Here is a 17,668-nt window from a genome sequence, read left to right as displayed (position 1 = left end):
TTGTTAGATTTTCTGGGAGCTGGTTCTTGTGTTTCATCGTCTTTTTTGAGTGCTCGGCGATCCTGCGGGGATCTACTTAGCTGCTCCATGCCATGCAGTTTATTTTTTTGGGGGTTTTCCTTTTGGGTTAAACAAAACATGCTTCAACGAACTACGAAACTCAAAAAACTAGCTACGAACGCAAGAAAAATCATAAATTATTCATGCCACACATTTAAATGCTGTTTACGCGCTGCTGTTGCAGTTTATTTGCCTTCTGGTTTTTGGTTTGGGTTGCAGCTTTCCGTTTTCAGTTACCCGTAACCAGTTACCAGTTTGCTGGCTGCAGCTGCTGGCAATTAGCGGCACGGCACAGTTTGCATTTCAGTTTCAATTACAGTTCATTGAAAAGTTGCCACAATGCCAACACCCAGCAACGGCGACGTCAGCAAAGTGTTTTTAACGAGCTCTCACCCACTCACTTACATTCACCCAAACTCACACAGACACACACACACACAGACAAAACATGAAAAGCGACGCTGGAAAAAGGAAAACTTTGATGGGCGAATCCTAGGGCCTGGTCTAAGCCAACAAGCTGCCAAACATTCTGGGCAATTCCTCACCACCTTCAAACTCTTCGCATCGCATCGCACCGCAGCAAACTTTTATTGAAATTGATTTCAGAATAATTGCGATTTGAATGTGCCACTGGCACAGGAGTGCCAAGAGTTTTGCGCCGAGATGAAAGGATTTCAGGATCTGAGGATTTATTTGTAACGCCTAAGGCTGGTGACCGCAAACCTAATAGATTTATAGCCAAATTGCTTTAGTCAAAATGATAAAATGATGAAGGAAGAGCCGGAAAAAATGTGGCACTGAAATTGTAATTAGGTGAATGGGGACTTCTGGCCTTAATTGCATCACCTTAAGCCAGGTTTTAAGCGGGTCTTAATTGAATTTGCACACAGTTACCAAGGCTTGGCTTTTAGCCAAAGGTTTTTTTTAAATTTAGAATATAATTTTAATAATATATTTAGTTGTTGCTCCAGTGATAGGGTGAAAATCAATGATCTCTTATTTAAAGAATTAAAAATAAAAGACTTGATGTAGATAACCTTATTCGTTTCATGAGGAATGTATCTCAAATACCTTTAAATAGCTAATTTAATTATCAATTGTCAATTATCTTTAGAACCAGTCGTTTTTTCCATTAGTTACCTTCCACCCACTGACACTTTTAATCAATAAACCCCGAATTCAATATTTTATCAAGTCACCACTTTTGTTACCGACAAACGAAAGCTGATAATTATTCGAGTGCTGCTCGGTTAAAAAGCACTTATTTGGCCTCCTTTTCGACTGCGGGTTGTTTGGTTTCTGTTATTCCATTCGTGTTGACCCCAACAAACACAGAAAAAAGAGCTGAATTTACCTTAATGTACAATCTCGGAGAACAATGTGTGGTCATAATTTTTTAATGACCAGCCAACGGCTGTCCAGCTGCTCGCCGTTATCCACCACCACCCCCTTTAAGCCGCCCAGCTCGCTCCGCCCACCGCTCCCACGCCCCCTCCCTCGCACCACATCAACGCATACGTCAGAGCGCCAGCCCCTGGCAAAAAGCTTTGCTCGGGAAATAGGTCAGCTTGATGTTTCTGCTGTTCATGATGATGTTGCTGCTGCTGTTGTGGTGTTGCTGCTGCTGCTGCTGGAGGTTCTGGCGTAAGTTAAAGCAATTTCTGATTGAATTTTGCATTTCAAATGCTGGAGAGACCGAACTCTTTTTCCCGGGCCTAATGAAGCGATTAGCATGCATGTGAAATGTCTTCATCGGGCTATATATACGAGATAGACACGTATGTACAGTGTACGCCTAACCTGATTAAGCACAGATACACAAAAATAAGAGGAAACGATTGATACAAAAATCCGAATTGTGATTTGTGGCGTCTCTAATCAAATTTTGATGTGGCAAATGCAAATGCAAAAGCGAATTGGGTGGGTCTTTGGAGACCGAGCAACAAGTTTAGCCAGGCGGCTACAGTGCACACTCTCTAAAAGAGCCACCTGCAACATCAGCTCACCTCTTCGCGCCTCGGCTCGATGGATGGCCTGCTGCTGTTGCGATTGCTGCATTAGGGCATGATGGCTGTGTGGCAGTTGCTGCTGCGGCTGCTGCATCTGCTGCTGCTGCTGTGGTTGCTGCATCATCTGCTGCTGCTGCTGCTGCTGCTGTTGGTGGTGTTCGCGTTCCCTTAACTGTGGTTGCTGCAACTGCGTCAGTGGTTGCTGCTGCTGTTGTTGCTGTGGCTGCTGTTGGTGCAACTGTATGGAGGCAGTCACTGGCAGTGGTGATGAGGCCACATTATTGGACTGATGGTGGTGCAGGTGGTGGTCCCGTTCCCTGTCCCGATCACGATCCCGTTCCTCCGACTGACTCCCCGCCGGGGCGGGTGGCGCAAATGTGCTGGTGCTGGCCGTCAGACGGGGAGGCTGATGGTGGTGCGACTGCTGCTGTTGGCGGTGCAGCTGGTGGTCCCGATGCTCCATGTCCATCATCGAATCGGGCATCAAGCCGCGCTCGCAAAACGAAGCCAGTGCGGCGGCTGTTCCTGGCTGCTCCTGGTCAATCAGAGTGGCGTCTTTAGTCCGTTAAGTCTTGTCCTAGTCCTAGTCCTGCATCCTGGCACTAGCTCTGTTCTTTTCTTCAACGCACACGCACACACTCTCACACTAGCACAGCCACTACTGCGGGCTCACACACACACTAGGCTGAGCTAGTTTTCTCAGCACTGTGTCCATTTCCCTTCGGTGGTTCGGGCTCTCCTGGTTGAGCTGCTGTTGTTAGTGCTGCTGCTGCCTCGTTCGGAATCCAACTGAAAGTGCGCCAGCAGCCAGCATCCTTTTATATCCTCGCAGCACATATCCCTGCCGAGCCAAAGCTCGCTCACTCTCAACTTTGTTATCAGCCAGCGACCAGGATCAAAGAGCTTTTTCGCCGCTCTCCCTGCTGCAGATTGCAGGTGGTGCAGCATCAACGCCAGCCAGCCAAAGTAGAGATTCAACTTTCACCTTTTTCCCAACTTGCACTGACCTTGCGCACTCCCCGAAACATTGGTCCCGGCTTGAACTTCAGGAACAAAGCTTTCTTCTCTCTTCCCAAGCTTTCGAGTCCTGGCTGGGGAAATGCGCAACAGAGATGGAACGATGCCATTTAGTACCCCCCCCCCTCCACACAGCGAGGAAGAGAGAGAGAGAGAGTGTGTACTAAAACAGGACATTCCCCTACCTCAAAAAAAAAAAACAAAAGGCAGAGAAACCGAACTCGTGTGTGTGTACAGGTGACAAACCTAATTTATGACACCTTCGACATACACACACAACCACCTGCTTCGCCACTCGCATCCATTGTAGTCAGACAAGAGTGCTCTGTACCTTCTGTGTTTGTTAACTGGCATGGAATGATATGTGCGAGCATGAGCACCGGGTCCGGTGCCAGTGCCACACCATCATCCTGGCCAGAAAAAAACACATCCTGACACCGCCTGCCACGCTTCACTGCGAATTTCTAATGAACCCACCTCCGAACCCAAAGCCTGTCGAACTGTCGAATATTTTAGGTCACCTGCAGCTCCTGAGCTTTGCTTTTGAGCTGTCAATTACCGTTTACGCTTCATTAAGCGCCAAAAGGGGGGTGTCGCGGGGGTATTATTGCTGGTGGCGCTGCACATAGAGAAAATGTCAATCTTCAGCTTTGAAATAGCATCCCATCCCATAACTCTCGCAAATCAATTTATGAATCGACTTGCACAGTTGTCTTCTTGTAAAAAGTTGTCTTCGCTGCTTGGCCTAAAAGTTTGTGAAAGACAATAGTATGACAACTAATGGAGAAATAGAAGCAATAATCAACAGAACATTCAAAGTTAGACACATTGCAGTGAATGAAAAAGTTTTGTTTCAAGCAATGGTAATATAGGCAATATTTAGAAAATAAATTTGTTTAATTCGATGGTAAAATGTTCATAAATCCAATAACATTTTTATAATATCCCTAATTAGACATTTTTTTACTTGTGTAAAAATATAATATCGTCTAATCCCTAAAGTACAGGACGCGAGCAAGTGACGGGGCATAGGATACACCATACACGGTGTCAACTGTCGCACCACAGTGCGTATGAGTGTCATTATGTTTGACATTCATTCACATCACTCCACAAAAGGGGCACTCCACTCTGAAGCAGAGCGGAGCAACTGCTAATTAATCTCGGCTTGTTGATTAATGTCCGGATTGATTTGGGTATTGCCACATATTCCCTTTTGCAGACAAATGGGGCACTCGAGTGCTAGTCTAGGTGCTTTATTATTAGTCCACCAGAATGGCCCGGGACTCGGTTACTCGGTTGCTCATGTGCTACACGTGCACAGATTTGCCACCAGATTCTAATCACGAGGAGACCCGGGAATACCCGATGTGTTATTGCCTTCCATTAAAGGTTAAATTCCGTTTTAGGCGCTATTAGGGAATCGATTTTTGGTGTCTAGAAGAATTGAATTTTCTAAGAATTGGTTTATAGCAAAAGCATTAAAATCTCTTTCTTTAATATCTTTTTCTATGGAATTCCAAATTTAACTACCACTACAATTTCCAATCGTTTTAGGTCAGCAAAAAACTAGTTTTCCATTCGATTTGCATTTTCTATTAAGCGAAATGGCATCATTTGGCAAAGCTAGATAAGACTGCATGGAAGAGTTGAGGTTTCAAAGAGAATTTCACAGTGCTTCCTAAACCGCTTTCGTTTCCAATGCGAAAACTTTGGTTTTTTCAAACTGAATTTCATAGCTGTGACGAAGACAACGAAAAGGACTTCTTAACCACAACCGGATGGCAGTTAAGTGAGTCCCGCCCCAGGCTTTTATTTTGCCATACGCAGGTTTTATAGACAAACACATAAAAACGAAGGCTGGCCATTTTTGCCTATCGAAAGACAAAGCGAAAGCCATAAAAACGATTTTTTTCTGGTGATGAGGGGCAAAGGATTTTCTGAGCGGGTTTTCCTGTCAGGATTGCAGAGAACTAAGACAAGCGAATGATGTCACAAACATGGCCTAAACCAAAAAAAAAAAAAATGAGTCGTGAGTTAACTGTATGCATATGTGTGTGTGGAAGTTTGAACAGTTTTTCAGCTATTTTGTATGGACGACAAGTTTCCAGCTCAATTAACTTGTACAGCATTTCAAAAAATTTGAGGCTTTTACACAAATTACATTTCTTAAATCCAGTTGTAAACTCAATTTAAAACTAACCGAATAGTGGACTCTGTAAAAATATTTACACATTAACGTTTGTTGTTTTGCACCTAAAGTATTATTAAGTAATTGGCTTTAATTTTAAACCTTCTCCTCCTTCACAAAGCTAGCATTCCAATAGCCAGCTTGATTTATGATCTTTTATTTGGATCTTGATATATTTTGCGGTGTATGAATTTCGGCCCAGGTCCAGGACTTTGAACCGAAAGTCCTACGGCGCTCTGTGTGCGAAATTAGCCAGGCAAATATGTCGCACTTAACTGCTAACGGAAGTGTAGCTGCACGTCCGAAGTGGGTGAAAGTGGGTTCGGGATGGGTTAGCTGGGCTTAGATGGGTGGCCGTGGTGGTTGGGTGGTGCGAGATGCTGCTGCGACTGTAACAATGGTCGACTGTGCAATTGTCGAGGCCCGTGGCAAGGGGTCAGGCAAAGAGATAACTGTCCCTATCTTTGCCAGTTCCCCTCTCAATTGTCGACGTTTGCGCTTTTCCGGCGGCTGTTGGCAAAAAGAAGGGGAAAACTGGTGTGTTGGAGGATGTGACACAAATGCGTCGAATTATTGTCATATGAGGTCACTGTCCCTGTCGCGCAGTGAAAGTTTTCCGAGACACTCGGGCAAACAAAAACACATTCAAGCCTTGTTTGTTTGCCCCGTTTTGCCGCCGCCGCCTGCTCTCGATTATAAGGGCCAGAAGTTAAGCAAAGTTTGCTCGAACATGGCCACAAGTACAAGTCGTAGTGCGATGTAACTACCATGTATCTGCGGCTTGTTGCAGAATTCTAAAGGAGCACGTTGAAGGCAGAAGGGGTATGGAGGTACTATGTAGGTTGTGCGTTTGTTTTACTCCAGCTCGGAATCAATTGGAGGAGAATTACGAAAGCACAGGGAGCCGTATATTCGTTAGCATTATGGCTGGATTCACTGCTCCTTTCACACTCATAAAATATGAATAGACGGGGTCGGAATTTATTCGACGCCGCCACCGTGGTCGAATGAAATATGCCAGTTCAGTTTATGAAACTGATTGGGCAACGACCAAGGCTCCTTGCCTTCCCTTCCTTCAATTCTCGTTAAAGTTGTGGTACGGAAAAAATTCCAACTTTTTCCAGAGATTCTATAGATAGTGGCAGTCACTTTTGTAACTTTGAATAAACAGCGAAAAAGTAGAAAAAATGAAGTTATAGTATGACTTGGGTTTTTGGGAAATGTCAATAAATCTTTAAATATAAAAAAAAGTTAAGTCCATGTTTAAAGCTAAAAAGTTTTTTAAACTATCATATTTAATTTCTTTGTTTTTTATTTGAACATTTTTGTTCGGTGTTCGAGATTGTGATTGCGGTGCACTTTAAGCCCAGCCATCAATGGCCATCATTAGACGGAATATTCATCTTTGGCATGCGACTGCGGCTAAGTAGACCGACCGACTGTCACGGCGGACTATCTTCCAATCAATAATTCATAACCACACATTGACGACGCATTCGCATACGCCGGGCAATAAAATGAAAAGCGAAATGAAAAACTGGCCGAGCAAATGCTTGCCAATAATTCAACGTTGGCTCAGGGTCTTCAGTTCCTGTTCCCGCCATCGCTGTTCTGCTCCTGACTTTGTCAATGGTGAATCGGATTGTGAATAAAAAAATATATATATATATATATATATGTGTCTCTTTGCTCTTTATATATATCTTTCCCAGCGACCACACAATGAATGAATGCCAAACGGCGCCGGGCTTCGATGTCGTTGTCGATTTCGATGTCGCCGCCGAGTGTCGGACATTTTGTCCTTTTCTCCTCCCGTTTTCCCATTTGTATTTGTCCTTTTTCATTTTCCCTTTTAGCTGATGGTTTGTTCATTTTCCCGCTTGATTCCATACTTTATTTGGTGACTATCTTTTGGACGCTGCCTCGATAATGTCGCTTTTCCTTCCCAGCCGAGGCATGTAATATTTATGTCTCACTCTGCGAACGGCATATTAAGCGTTCACATAAAGTTTATTATATAGACATATGCTCTGCGAATGACCAACGCGGCATGAAGCACTTTGATTTAATTGGTTTCTGCTGCAGACTCTTTACTTTTCAGCGAATTGAAAGGAAACTCACTGAAATCCATTTTCCTCATTACTTGCTGTTTACATACCGATTTCGATAAGATTAAAAACTCTTGGGAGCCGTAATTAATAATTTTGCGGATAGTGGTTATTGTGCAGCTGCCTACAGTTTTTATTAATCGAAAACAATGAGCACACTGAAGAAAGTGCTGTTCAATCTGCAGTTCTTTTTATATGATATATATTTAGTTCATATTCAAAGATTTAGGACAAGAGTTTTATGTTTTCAACATAAAATTAATTTGCTTAATTCAATCTGTCTGAATGTTTAATCATACTGGGCTTGTTATTTGAACTACAGTTTTTATCACTGTATGAGCTCACGCGTTGGCAGTCTGCTGATGTCAGCACCGCTGTGCTAACCGCACCGAGAATTAATCAAACCCTTCATTGTTTGTCCTGCACGGGGAGCGCGATCAAAGGACGCGCGAGGATAAACAGTCGGGGTCAGAGTGGCTTACGCAAAACCAGAAGGATAAAGGATTGAGGGGCATGGGTGCGACTGTCGTGGCTGCAAACAGCCAAAAGCTGATAACGTGACCAACTTGGAAATCAATTAAAGTGCAGCAGGGACCGACTGGCGATGCGGATTCTCTGGTCTGTGGTCGAGTGTCCTGGGCACACGGGGTGTTTGCTCCCTGGCTGGTAAAACTTAATTATGGCGTCCGGATGTGGAGCTCCAGGGAAGCGGAAGTGTGTGTGTGCCTGCATATGTGCCACGCCCACACACTGCTCTCATCCGCCCACCCCATCCTCCGTGTCCACTGCACTCCACTCCACTTCACTCCCATTTCCCCTTGACGCTGTGCGGAACACGCCTCGGCAATTTTTCGAACATATTTCTGCTGAGTTACACCCACTTCTCAATGGATTTCCCTTTTTCCGGAAAAATGTCGCCACAGCATTTCAAGGATTTAATTAAAAGCCCAGCAACTTAAAGGTGCGCCTCACAGAGGATTATAAATTATAGTTGGAATTATGGAGCTGCGTCTAGGATAATTATGCTGGAGGAAGTCATAAATTTCGTTCCAGCAAGGTGAACACGGCGCTTGAGAAGGGGGAAATATCAAGATGAAACTAAGTAATCACTTTTTGAACGATCTTTACTGGGGAAAATTTAAAATAGTTCGAAAGCAACTAATAGTAATTTGATTGTGCTCAGAACTTTTTGCATAAATTATTCATTTACGCTCTCATAAAATAATTTTTATGTGGCTTCATGAAAAGTAAACAAATTCCATATTCAGAATATGTTTCTAAAATGTATTGTTTCAAACTATATCTCTAGAGCATAGTACATTTTTTCCAATTATTCAGATTAAAGTAGCCATTGTTCAGTCGAGCCTTGAAACTTTTAACAGGATATTTCCCGAAGGACATTTGACATTGTTTTCCTTGTGCCCGATCAGAAAAAGATATGGGCCATAAATCTGTTGAATTTGCTGATTATTCAGCCCCGATGGTGCTTACCCCGATCGAAACCGAATCCGGTGGTGGATCCCGAGGCGGTGGTGTCGAGTGCCACACGGCGGGGCGAGACGCTCGTCTCCCGCTGGCTACTATGGTTGCTGCCCAGCATGGTTTGCCTGCCGGTGGAGCGCGGTGTTTGGTTCAAGTGGTTCTGGTGGTGCAGTGCCCACTGGTTCTGGTGCTGGTGGTGCTGATTGTGCTGGCTGTGTTGGTGCTGTGGTGCAGGTCGACCGTGCCGCTGAGGTGGTGGCTGTTGCATGCTGGTGGCAGTCACTTGCCACAGGCTGTCCGTGCGGTCCGATATTTTGATGCTTTGCAAAAGACCTTTGTTGATTGAAATTGAAGTTTCTGCCACTTGCTAATTGCCACACACACACACACACAAACAGAGAAACTGCTCGTCCAACTTTTGGTTGAGTTTGCCACCGCTTTCGTTTATTTAATTTCCCCTTTAAGCAGCACGCAGCACTCAACCAAGAACTCTGTTAAAAAGTTTTCGGGCACAAAGTTTCCGAGCGGCTGGTTGGCCCGTTTCCAGAACCTGGGCTCTTGCCCACAGTTTCCTCACTTAAATTAGGACGACCACAAAGGAAAAGCCACAACATCAACAAAGTGCGGTGCAGCAACTGCGATTGTCAAGTGAGCCGTACGTAAGATGGCGTTCCTGCTGCTGAGACTCATCGCGGTTAGTAGTCCGTGATCCTTAATCCAGAGTTTTTAATACGCTATCCTTAATCCGTAGTCCACCAACCGGAACACGAGCACGAAGCACTGAGAATCGAACACGGAAACACGGAAAACTAATTTAATAACAACACAATTCCTGGGGGCATGCAACGTGCTGGCTGTCCGCTATCCGCTATTCGTTTGCCACAAGTCCGTTACAGTTTATAGACCAAAGCGAACTGAACGAGGGTTTTAAAATTATTTACGTATTTATCGAGTATATTTTGCTGCCCCCTTTTGCTTGCGCTTAGACAACAATTGATGGCGGTCAAGAGTGGGTCGCAATTTATGCTAATTGCCATTGACAGTGGACAAGTTAATAGCTCACAAACTACTGTTCGCCGTTCTCCACTTTCCGCTTACGTTTTCAGCTCAAGGATGCAGGATGTGGACTGCCGGATGCCAGATGTCAGATGGAACGGAGACCATTCGCTTTGGTGCAGCGCATCCTTTGTTGGTGACAACCTCGAACTAGTTTACATGCAACATAGAAGCAGCCCCGAAATATATATTACAATAAATGCACTCGGAAAATTGGGATTGAATTCGTTGAAATACTAAAGTATGAATATTATATGTATTTTTTTGAGTGCACCCCAACCCGTTAGCAATCCGCTGGCGTTGTTGAAAATAACCCCCGCAACCGCCTTCATTATGCCAGTGCTCATTTGACTGCCGCTGATGCTTTTGCATCAGTCAAGTGAAGACGAGTCAAGTCGACTTGAGTCAACTCGACCGCGTTGTCAACTGTCGCATCTGTGTTCCCCCCTCCAGCGAGCGCCCCCTTTTTGCTCCACCCCACATTTTAGGCCAGCAAGTAGGCCATTTTAGCATGTTCTAAGCCCAGTTCGCCACCACAAACTACGAAGGCTCCAGTCTCGACTTTCAACCGGTTGCTCCCGTGGGCAGAAAACAGGCAGCAGAAAACTGGCGAAAGGCGAGCGAAAGTCACGCAAGGACTCGACTCCTGGCCAAATCCTCGCCGATTCTCGGCTGGCATTTACATGCTTGCATAAACCTGAATATTTAATGCCCCAGTCACCAACAACTGCTGGCTCGTTATCTTTGTGTTTGTCAAATTGAATAGTAAATATTTGAAAGGCGGCAGCATTCATTTATCCAGCTGAGGGGAAACCTAATGCAGCCGATGAGCTCAAGGATAAATAGTCCACGAACATGGGTAATGTTTGAACAGCAAGTTAAATAAACTGTGAAAAGAACAATATCACTTACAGTCAGTGAAATAAATATTGTAATGAATATTCCTGACGTAAGGGACTCGTTGAGCCCTAATGCACAAACAATCTTAATGTTTAAATAAAAAATATTTGAATATTCATAGAAAACTTAAAATTAAACAGCCAGAACCATTAGATGTTTGTTGCCATAAACTGAAACTGATATCCTTTAACAGCATTTTATAATTAAACCCAGTTTGTTGTTTTAGGTACATGCCATTGCCAATAAATTGAATTTGTTGCATTCATGCAATTACCTGCTTTTGGTAATTTCCTTTTCCGTTTTAGGCTTGGGTAACGAGCAAAAACTGGTCTTCGTATTGAAATAAATTACACTAATTGGTTGCTTGTGTTTACTTAGCCAGGATGCACCATACACTTCGTTTGCCAGGCAATACATGTTACATATATACTTAAACATCGAAATTAGAACCCTATTCTGGCAACAAGTTAAGACTGGAAAGTCTCTAAGCTGCTGTGCTGTCCTTTTGGTAATTATCGGAATACGTATACGTCCTGTTGCACCACGATATGCTGGCCGTTAGCGTCTCGTGCTAAAACGCCACTTGTGCCAGATTTTATCGCCATTTGCCTTTTGTGCGTCAAATTAACAACTTCCGCATGAGGCCACACGAGGCACTTGCACCCGAATGCGTCATTTTCTGGGCTGCGTTGGTTGTCTTTTGTCTGCCAAGCCGTATTGTCAGCGCCTCTTGGCCAACTGCCAGAGTCTGGCTAAAAACTGACGAGACTGGAGCCGACAGAGCCTATTATTGTGCTTTAATGGCAGATAAACTGGCGTGCTGTTTAGCCAAGAGATGAAGAGTGAGACAGACAGACAGGAACGCCTCTAAAGACGCCCTAATTAATGGGATTCTTAAAGTTTACCCTTTTGCGGGCTAAGTAGTTTCCCCTAGCAAAAAACATTTTCCAATTGTTTGCCAACTATTCAATACTCAATTTCCAGCAGCATTTAACTGTCATCTTTCCGCTTGGCTCCGTGTCCTTAGGGAATCCGAGCCGGATCGATATGCAATATCCTTGCTCTCCACTTGGCCAGCATGCCAAGCATCCTCCGTAAAAGTTGTGAAAAATCTGTGCGCATCAAGTATGTGCTTCAAACGTATCATTTGAATCTGGCCAAAAGGGGAAAAATGCTCAGACATTTATTTTATTATTTTTTCTTCTTGGCTTTTTGGGCGGTAAAACTCATAACCGAAACGAGCAAGGAAAACTTTTGCCCTTTTACACAGCAGAAATTACGAGGCGAGTACTTAAAAATATAAGCTTGCCAGGAACTTTAATTTTTAAGTTCAGTTTTAAGTTTCAGAATTCTATGTTAATCACTTTATAGACAATTTTATGTTGTATATATTGTATATGTGTATTATGAATATTTTTGTGAAGTAATTTAAGTCGACCCATGAAAATGTTACAGATCTAAATTAAATGTTATAAGATATCCAAGACTTTCGAAGATCTTATTCTTTTTGCTGTGCACCAAAGTAAAAAAGGCTGCGAAAAGTTCTTCAATGAAGGACATGAAATATTTGGTCTATATGGCTTTTTGTGTTTGCGTTCGCGTTTAAGGCGATTTTCTTAACTTTTGCTGCAGCATCCAGAGCATTGAACTGAGTGCCTCTGCATTTTTGTTGGCAGCCAATTCCCAGAGGGTTGGTTTGCTCGGGGAAAATGGGGTTAGACTGGGCCCAGCCAGGCGTTTTTAATTTCTTTTATTCCGACCCGCTTTTGTCATTGGCCTGCTGCAAATGATTTGTTTCTTACTTTTGTTTTCCTTTGCCACTGCGCTAAATGCCAAGTTTATGCTAAATTTTATGGGTCGAACCAGACTGGTGGACAACTGAAGACCCAAATTAACTAATGATGAAAAATGCCCTGCCCCATTTTTGAGGACCTCTTTCCGCGCTGGTAATGGTTAATTTACAGTGGAGGTCAGCATTATGGTTTATGAGCTTCTCAGTTGGCCCAAATGAAGTTGTCTTTCAGACGGACGGTCGGACAGAAGGAGCGCAGAGCAAAAGGCCCGGCAGGAATATAGCACAAACAGATATTAAGTATACGCCCCCCGAGAACATTTCCTTTTACTGGTAAACGCAAATGTAAATGTAATGCTAATGCGTTTCACACACAAGCGAACAGGAAAACCAACATGCATTGCTCATACGCCCTGTTGAGCACTAGAGAGCAATCAGGCGCCTGTAAATATTTCATTTATGCACTCGGAACTTAATTTTTGGTCTAAACTATCTCAATTGTAAATGAAATCATACTTACCAGCACAAAACTGATGTGTATATTTGCACACAGCTCGGATTATTTATACTATATATACATATGTATATACAAACCCGAAAACCGAAACCGTATTTGAATCGAAAGAGTTGTTATTAAAATATTAATCAAGTTGCACTCACCAAGTCTACGTACTACAGATGAAGAGATGTGAGAGAGAAGCGTTTGGTTGGTTGATTTTGGTTAGTTAGTTGGTTAGTTGGATTTTGATGAGGCATTTTTCGTTATTTGATAATTGTAATGCAATTTTGTACAGATTGAGAGCGTTCCAAATTCGTCGAATTTGTTGGGCAAGCATCATGAAATGAGTATACGATTAATATATAATTTAAAGGAAAGAAATTGGTTAGTCGACGAATTTACAAATTGCACAAAGTGACGTGTGTGTGAGTATTTCTCTATATATATGTATGTATATTATATGTGTCGAAATGACGATTGCATCTACGCTTGGCTTAAATCTAGGCTAAGAGTAAGGCGCAGCGTGTGTGAAAGGCATGCAGAGACATGGGCGTGGCGAAGGGGGATGCAAAACGGTTAAGCGAAATGTGAAACGCTATTTATTTGCCCCTCCTGCTGCGGCATGGGTATGGGTATGGTATGGTTTGGGTGTGGGGATTAAACTAAGTATGTCAACTGCAAAGCCAGTAGGTCAGGGATAGTGGTCCTGCCAGTTTCGTTACCTCTCTGTGTGATTGGATTGGGCGTGGGTCTTAGGAGGGGGGGTAGGCTTGAGGGGGTCTCTGTTTTCGGCTGCCACTGGCGACACACTTACTTTTCATGATCCGATTCCTGTACTCATCATCGCGCTGCATGGCCACGCTGCCACCGCCATTGGAGACCATCGAGCTCACTTGTTCCATGGGCACAATATCCTGCAAAAAGGATACACAGCATATATAGTAGCGGAAACACAAACATGCATGCCAAAACTCCCATCAATCATCAACCCACGCCACATGTTTGCCGTCTGCTTATCGGCGGGAGTTATGACCATGGAAAGACCAACATAACAACAGAATGGGGAAAAATGTGTGGAAACCTAATTAGGAAGGTCGGAAAAATTGCATTTATTTCAGCATGTCCTGCGGCCAAATAAATTTCATAAATTTCCTTTACGTTTTTAATTGTGTGCAGGGCTTTTTGGTACGAAAAATGAACTAGATAAATTGCGGTTTTTTTCCTGCGCTTTTGTTGAAGTGCCAACAAAGGCATTCCATTTTCTTTTTTGCACTTGTTTTTTCTTTTTTTTTTTTGCCACTTTGACTGGTTCCAGCTGCCCGGACAGGAAGAGCCCAGTGGAGCAGCTGCTCCTGCCCAGCCAGCCGTGATATATTCACCCGGATATATGTATCTGTATTGTGTGCAGTCAGCGGACTGTGCCCCAAGGGGTGGCAAAGGGGCACGGATGTTGCCACGGGGGGAGATTGAACAAAATGGATTATGCTCGGCTTGCTCGTCGACATTTATTAATGAATTTACGGGATTAGCGTGGTAATAAACGCATTCTGATCGTCCGGTTAGCTGCTGCTGCTGCTTCAGATTAGTTGGTAAAATTCCTTGAGTGAGTGGTGCTCAATGGACTCAAAATGAAGGGAATGAAAGGATTTAGAAAATGAATAATATTTCATTTTGATTAGAAATGAGCGAAGAGAATGAAAACAGAAGATATAAATTATTTCTATCTGCATGAAAGATAAAAATCCACTTTAACCATATTTGTAGCTGACTATTAAAAGAAATAAATTCGAACAATATGATAAAATTATGAAAGCCTACATGAATTCAAACTGATAACCGAGCATAAATATTTAAATCCAATCATGTTTCCTGATAATTTCATTTATTTCACATGGATACAATACTAAAAGCTGAAGACAACAGAGAATGAGATATGGAAAACAATATGAGCTAATGAACATTTTAAATGGTACACATTTTTATTTGTGATTTTACTAAAATGATAAAAATTAAAAGCCGGGAGTCAAAAAGCCGAAACAAGCAGTTTGATTAATAAAGCGAAATAAAATGCATAATTACATGAGCTGGCAAATAAAACATCATATATTTCATAATAATTGCATTGAGCTCATGTGAAGTTATAAGAGAACAATCATTTCCAAAAGGTTTTATAATAAATAACAAACAGAAAAGGCACCCCCAGCAAACTTAATTCCAACTAAATAAATATAAATTCACATTTATCTCAATAAACTGCAATCTATGTTCTTTTTCTGCTGGCTGCTGATTTCTGCGGTGCCAGAGTGCTGAATTTTATAATTTATTTCAGCAAATAATAGTTTGATTGATGGCCCGAAATGAAAAACGAAAAAGATTTAAAGCAAAAATCTGGGAAAACAAACCATTTTCCGGCCTGGGTCTGGGCAAAATCAACACTGTCACTCACAGTCGTTTGGTAAACAGAAAAAAAAAGGAAAATGAACACGAATCATTTGGACAATGCAGTGAAAATGTGATCCTGAGCCCATCGGCGGGTCAAAGGGCACATGGTGATGCGGCTGAGCGCGTCACGTATTCGACATGTATAATGCGCAATTCAATTTTGATCTAAACACGCATTATGCAGCATATTACGCATACGCCATGTTGCCCTATACTTAGCCCATAAAATAGAGGCAATTTAAATGCATGGGCTTGTATGCGGAGTACCGAATGCTCACCAACTGCTTTTCCGACTGTCATATTAACGGCCTTTGCATATTGAAAATGTTTTTGCCTGCAAAATGTGACAAACTTTCGACGACAACGTTTCTTTTCGGCCTTGTTGTCGTTGTTGCTCTTCGCTGGCTCGTTGCCAGCAGATAGATATATATATCTACCATGTCATGTGCGGATGTGGAGGACTCTAACCAGGAGTGTATGTCCCAGGATAACGGACCGAGTTTCTGAGCAATGAGCACTGAGCTCTAAGTCAACCGGTGAGTGGGCTTTGAACAGGTGTGTGCTGGTGGCAGCTAAAGTCGGAGCGACAGGTTTCGGGCTTCAATTAAAATGTTGCCGAAATTGCTTTTTGTTTTGCAAATAAACTAAACATGAATGGAATATCAACGATGCAGCCTATGAATGCGGGAAAATGCGGTGCAAACAAAAGCACATTGAAATGGTGGCTTAGAGGTTATAAATCAAATGCTGAATAACATTATATATTAAAGTACATTTTGCGAAATATTCGCCGTAAAATTGCATTGCATAAAGAGAGAAAACAGCATTTTATTAAAGAATAATAAAAGCGAAAAAAACTATAATGGGAATGATGGCGAAATGTAAATATAGCCAGATAGAGCAGAAAATTGAAAGCCCATTAAACAGAATGTTCAACATTGCATGGATAAATATTGAGAATAAAATTAAAAAGAAGGAAATAAATAGAATGTTACATTTTAAATAAATTCAAGTGAACATGAAATAGAAGTCGAGAAGTCGAGTCACACTACAATGTTGTCACATAGATTCTGGCGAATTTTCCGCATGAATTCTTCGGCAAATTAAGTTTTATTTCACCCCAAAGTTGCCGCAATGACTTGTGTGCAATTTGGATAAATCACGTGGTAAGTCCTGGCAACCGAAATGAGTTTTCAAACTTTCGATAAGAAACCGTCAGCAGATTTCACCTTTGCCACCATTCCTAAATTTTCCCTGCACATGTGTGTTGACAAAACTTCGTCATTTGGCTGTCGATGGCATCGATTTCAATTTGTAAATTTTTTCGGTCGGATTTAATTAAATGCAATTGCCCCGTCAAGGACAAAGTGGATGAAATTCGATGTCCGGCTCGAATTGAATTTTTTTATTCCAATCATCCCTCTGGCCTCCAGAGCGGTTTTTGTTTGAATTGCCTCGGCAAATTTAAACATTTTCATTTACTTGTCTGTTGGTGGCCTGCTCGTTTTCATCCCTTTTTCCCATCGTTTTTTTCGACCGCGACCTGCTACTTTGTCATGTAAATTAACGGGTATATTGTAGCGACAACGCGACCGAAACCCGCAGCTGGAAGTTACACAAGGAAGAGAGGTCCTGCCAGGATACGGATTCCAACACGCATGAAAGTGCACGTAGAAAAAAATCTTTAGCTCTGAGAGAGGAAAGTTAGAGGAGAGAGATAGTTATGAAACATAAGAGATCCTTCATTTTCTGTTTACTTTATTAGTGATGCGTACTTTCAATTAAGTATAGAGATGTCATATTGTATGCAACAAAATTGAAAAACTTACTTTTAGATACCAAGTTATATACGATACTAGTGTTTCTTATAACCCCTGTTCTTCCTTACTACGCCCAGATTTCTTTCTCTGTTTATCTGAATTTTAAGGAAGGCAGTCCCCTATATGTGTTGGTCATAAATAAGCCATTGGCGGGATTAGTGCTAGTGAAAGTTGATGGCCTGTACTTTACCGCATATGCATGTATGCTGAATAATTAATTTTTATTGATCGCGATTGCGTTGTGACACCCAAACAGGCGCGTCTGCTGTTGTTTATTAGTTTGCCGAGGCTT

General features: G+C 42.5%; 1 protein-coding gene across 9 annotated transcripts in view; it reads right to left on the bottom strand.

Moving 5' to 3' along the window:
• CG42540 (uncharacterized protein) overlaps positions 1 to 17,668 on the bottom strand; it is a 36,209-nt gene that overhangs the window by 14,471 nt on the left and 4,070 nt on the right. For 3 of the 9 annotated variants that reach the window (NM_168095.3, NM_001274491.1, NM_139660.5), the window contains exons 2-3: positions 13,929 to 14,028; positions 13,276 to 13,287 (exon numbers count right to left, since the gene is read on the bottom strand). In NM_168095.3, coding sequence (NP_729016.2) covers positions 13,276 to 13,287; positions 13,929 to 14,028 — 112 coding nt within the window. Of the gene's footprint in view, positions 1 to 2,066; positions 2,862 to 8,876; positions 9,201 to 13,275; positions 13,288 to 13,928; positions 14,029 to 17,668 lie in introns of those variants that run through there. The other 6 variants (NM_001300007.1, NM_001274490.1, NM_001259698.1 and 3 more) reach the window with 4 other exon arrangements.

Source organism: Drosophila melanogaster, chromosome 3L, assembly GCF_000001215.4.
Source record: "Drosophila melanogaster chromosome 3L".
NCBI lineage: Eukaryota > Metazoa > Arthropoda > Insecta > Diptera > Drosophilidae > Drosophila > Drosophila melanogaster.
The sequence above is the reverse complement of the archived record's forward strand: the minus strand, read 5'-3'. Positions and strand labels throughout refer to the sequence as shown.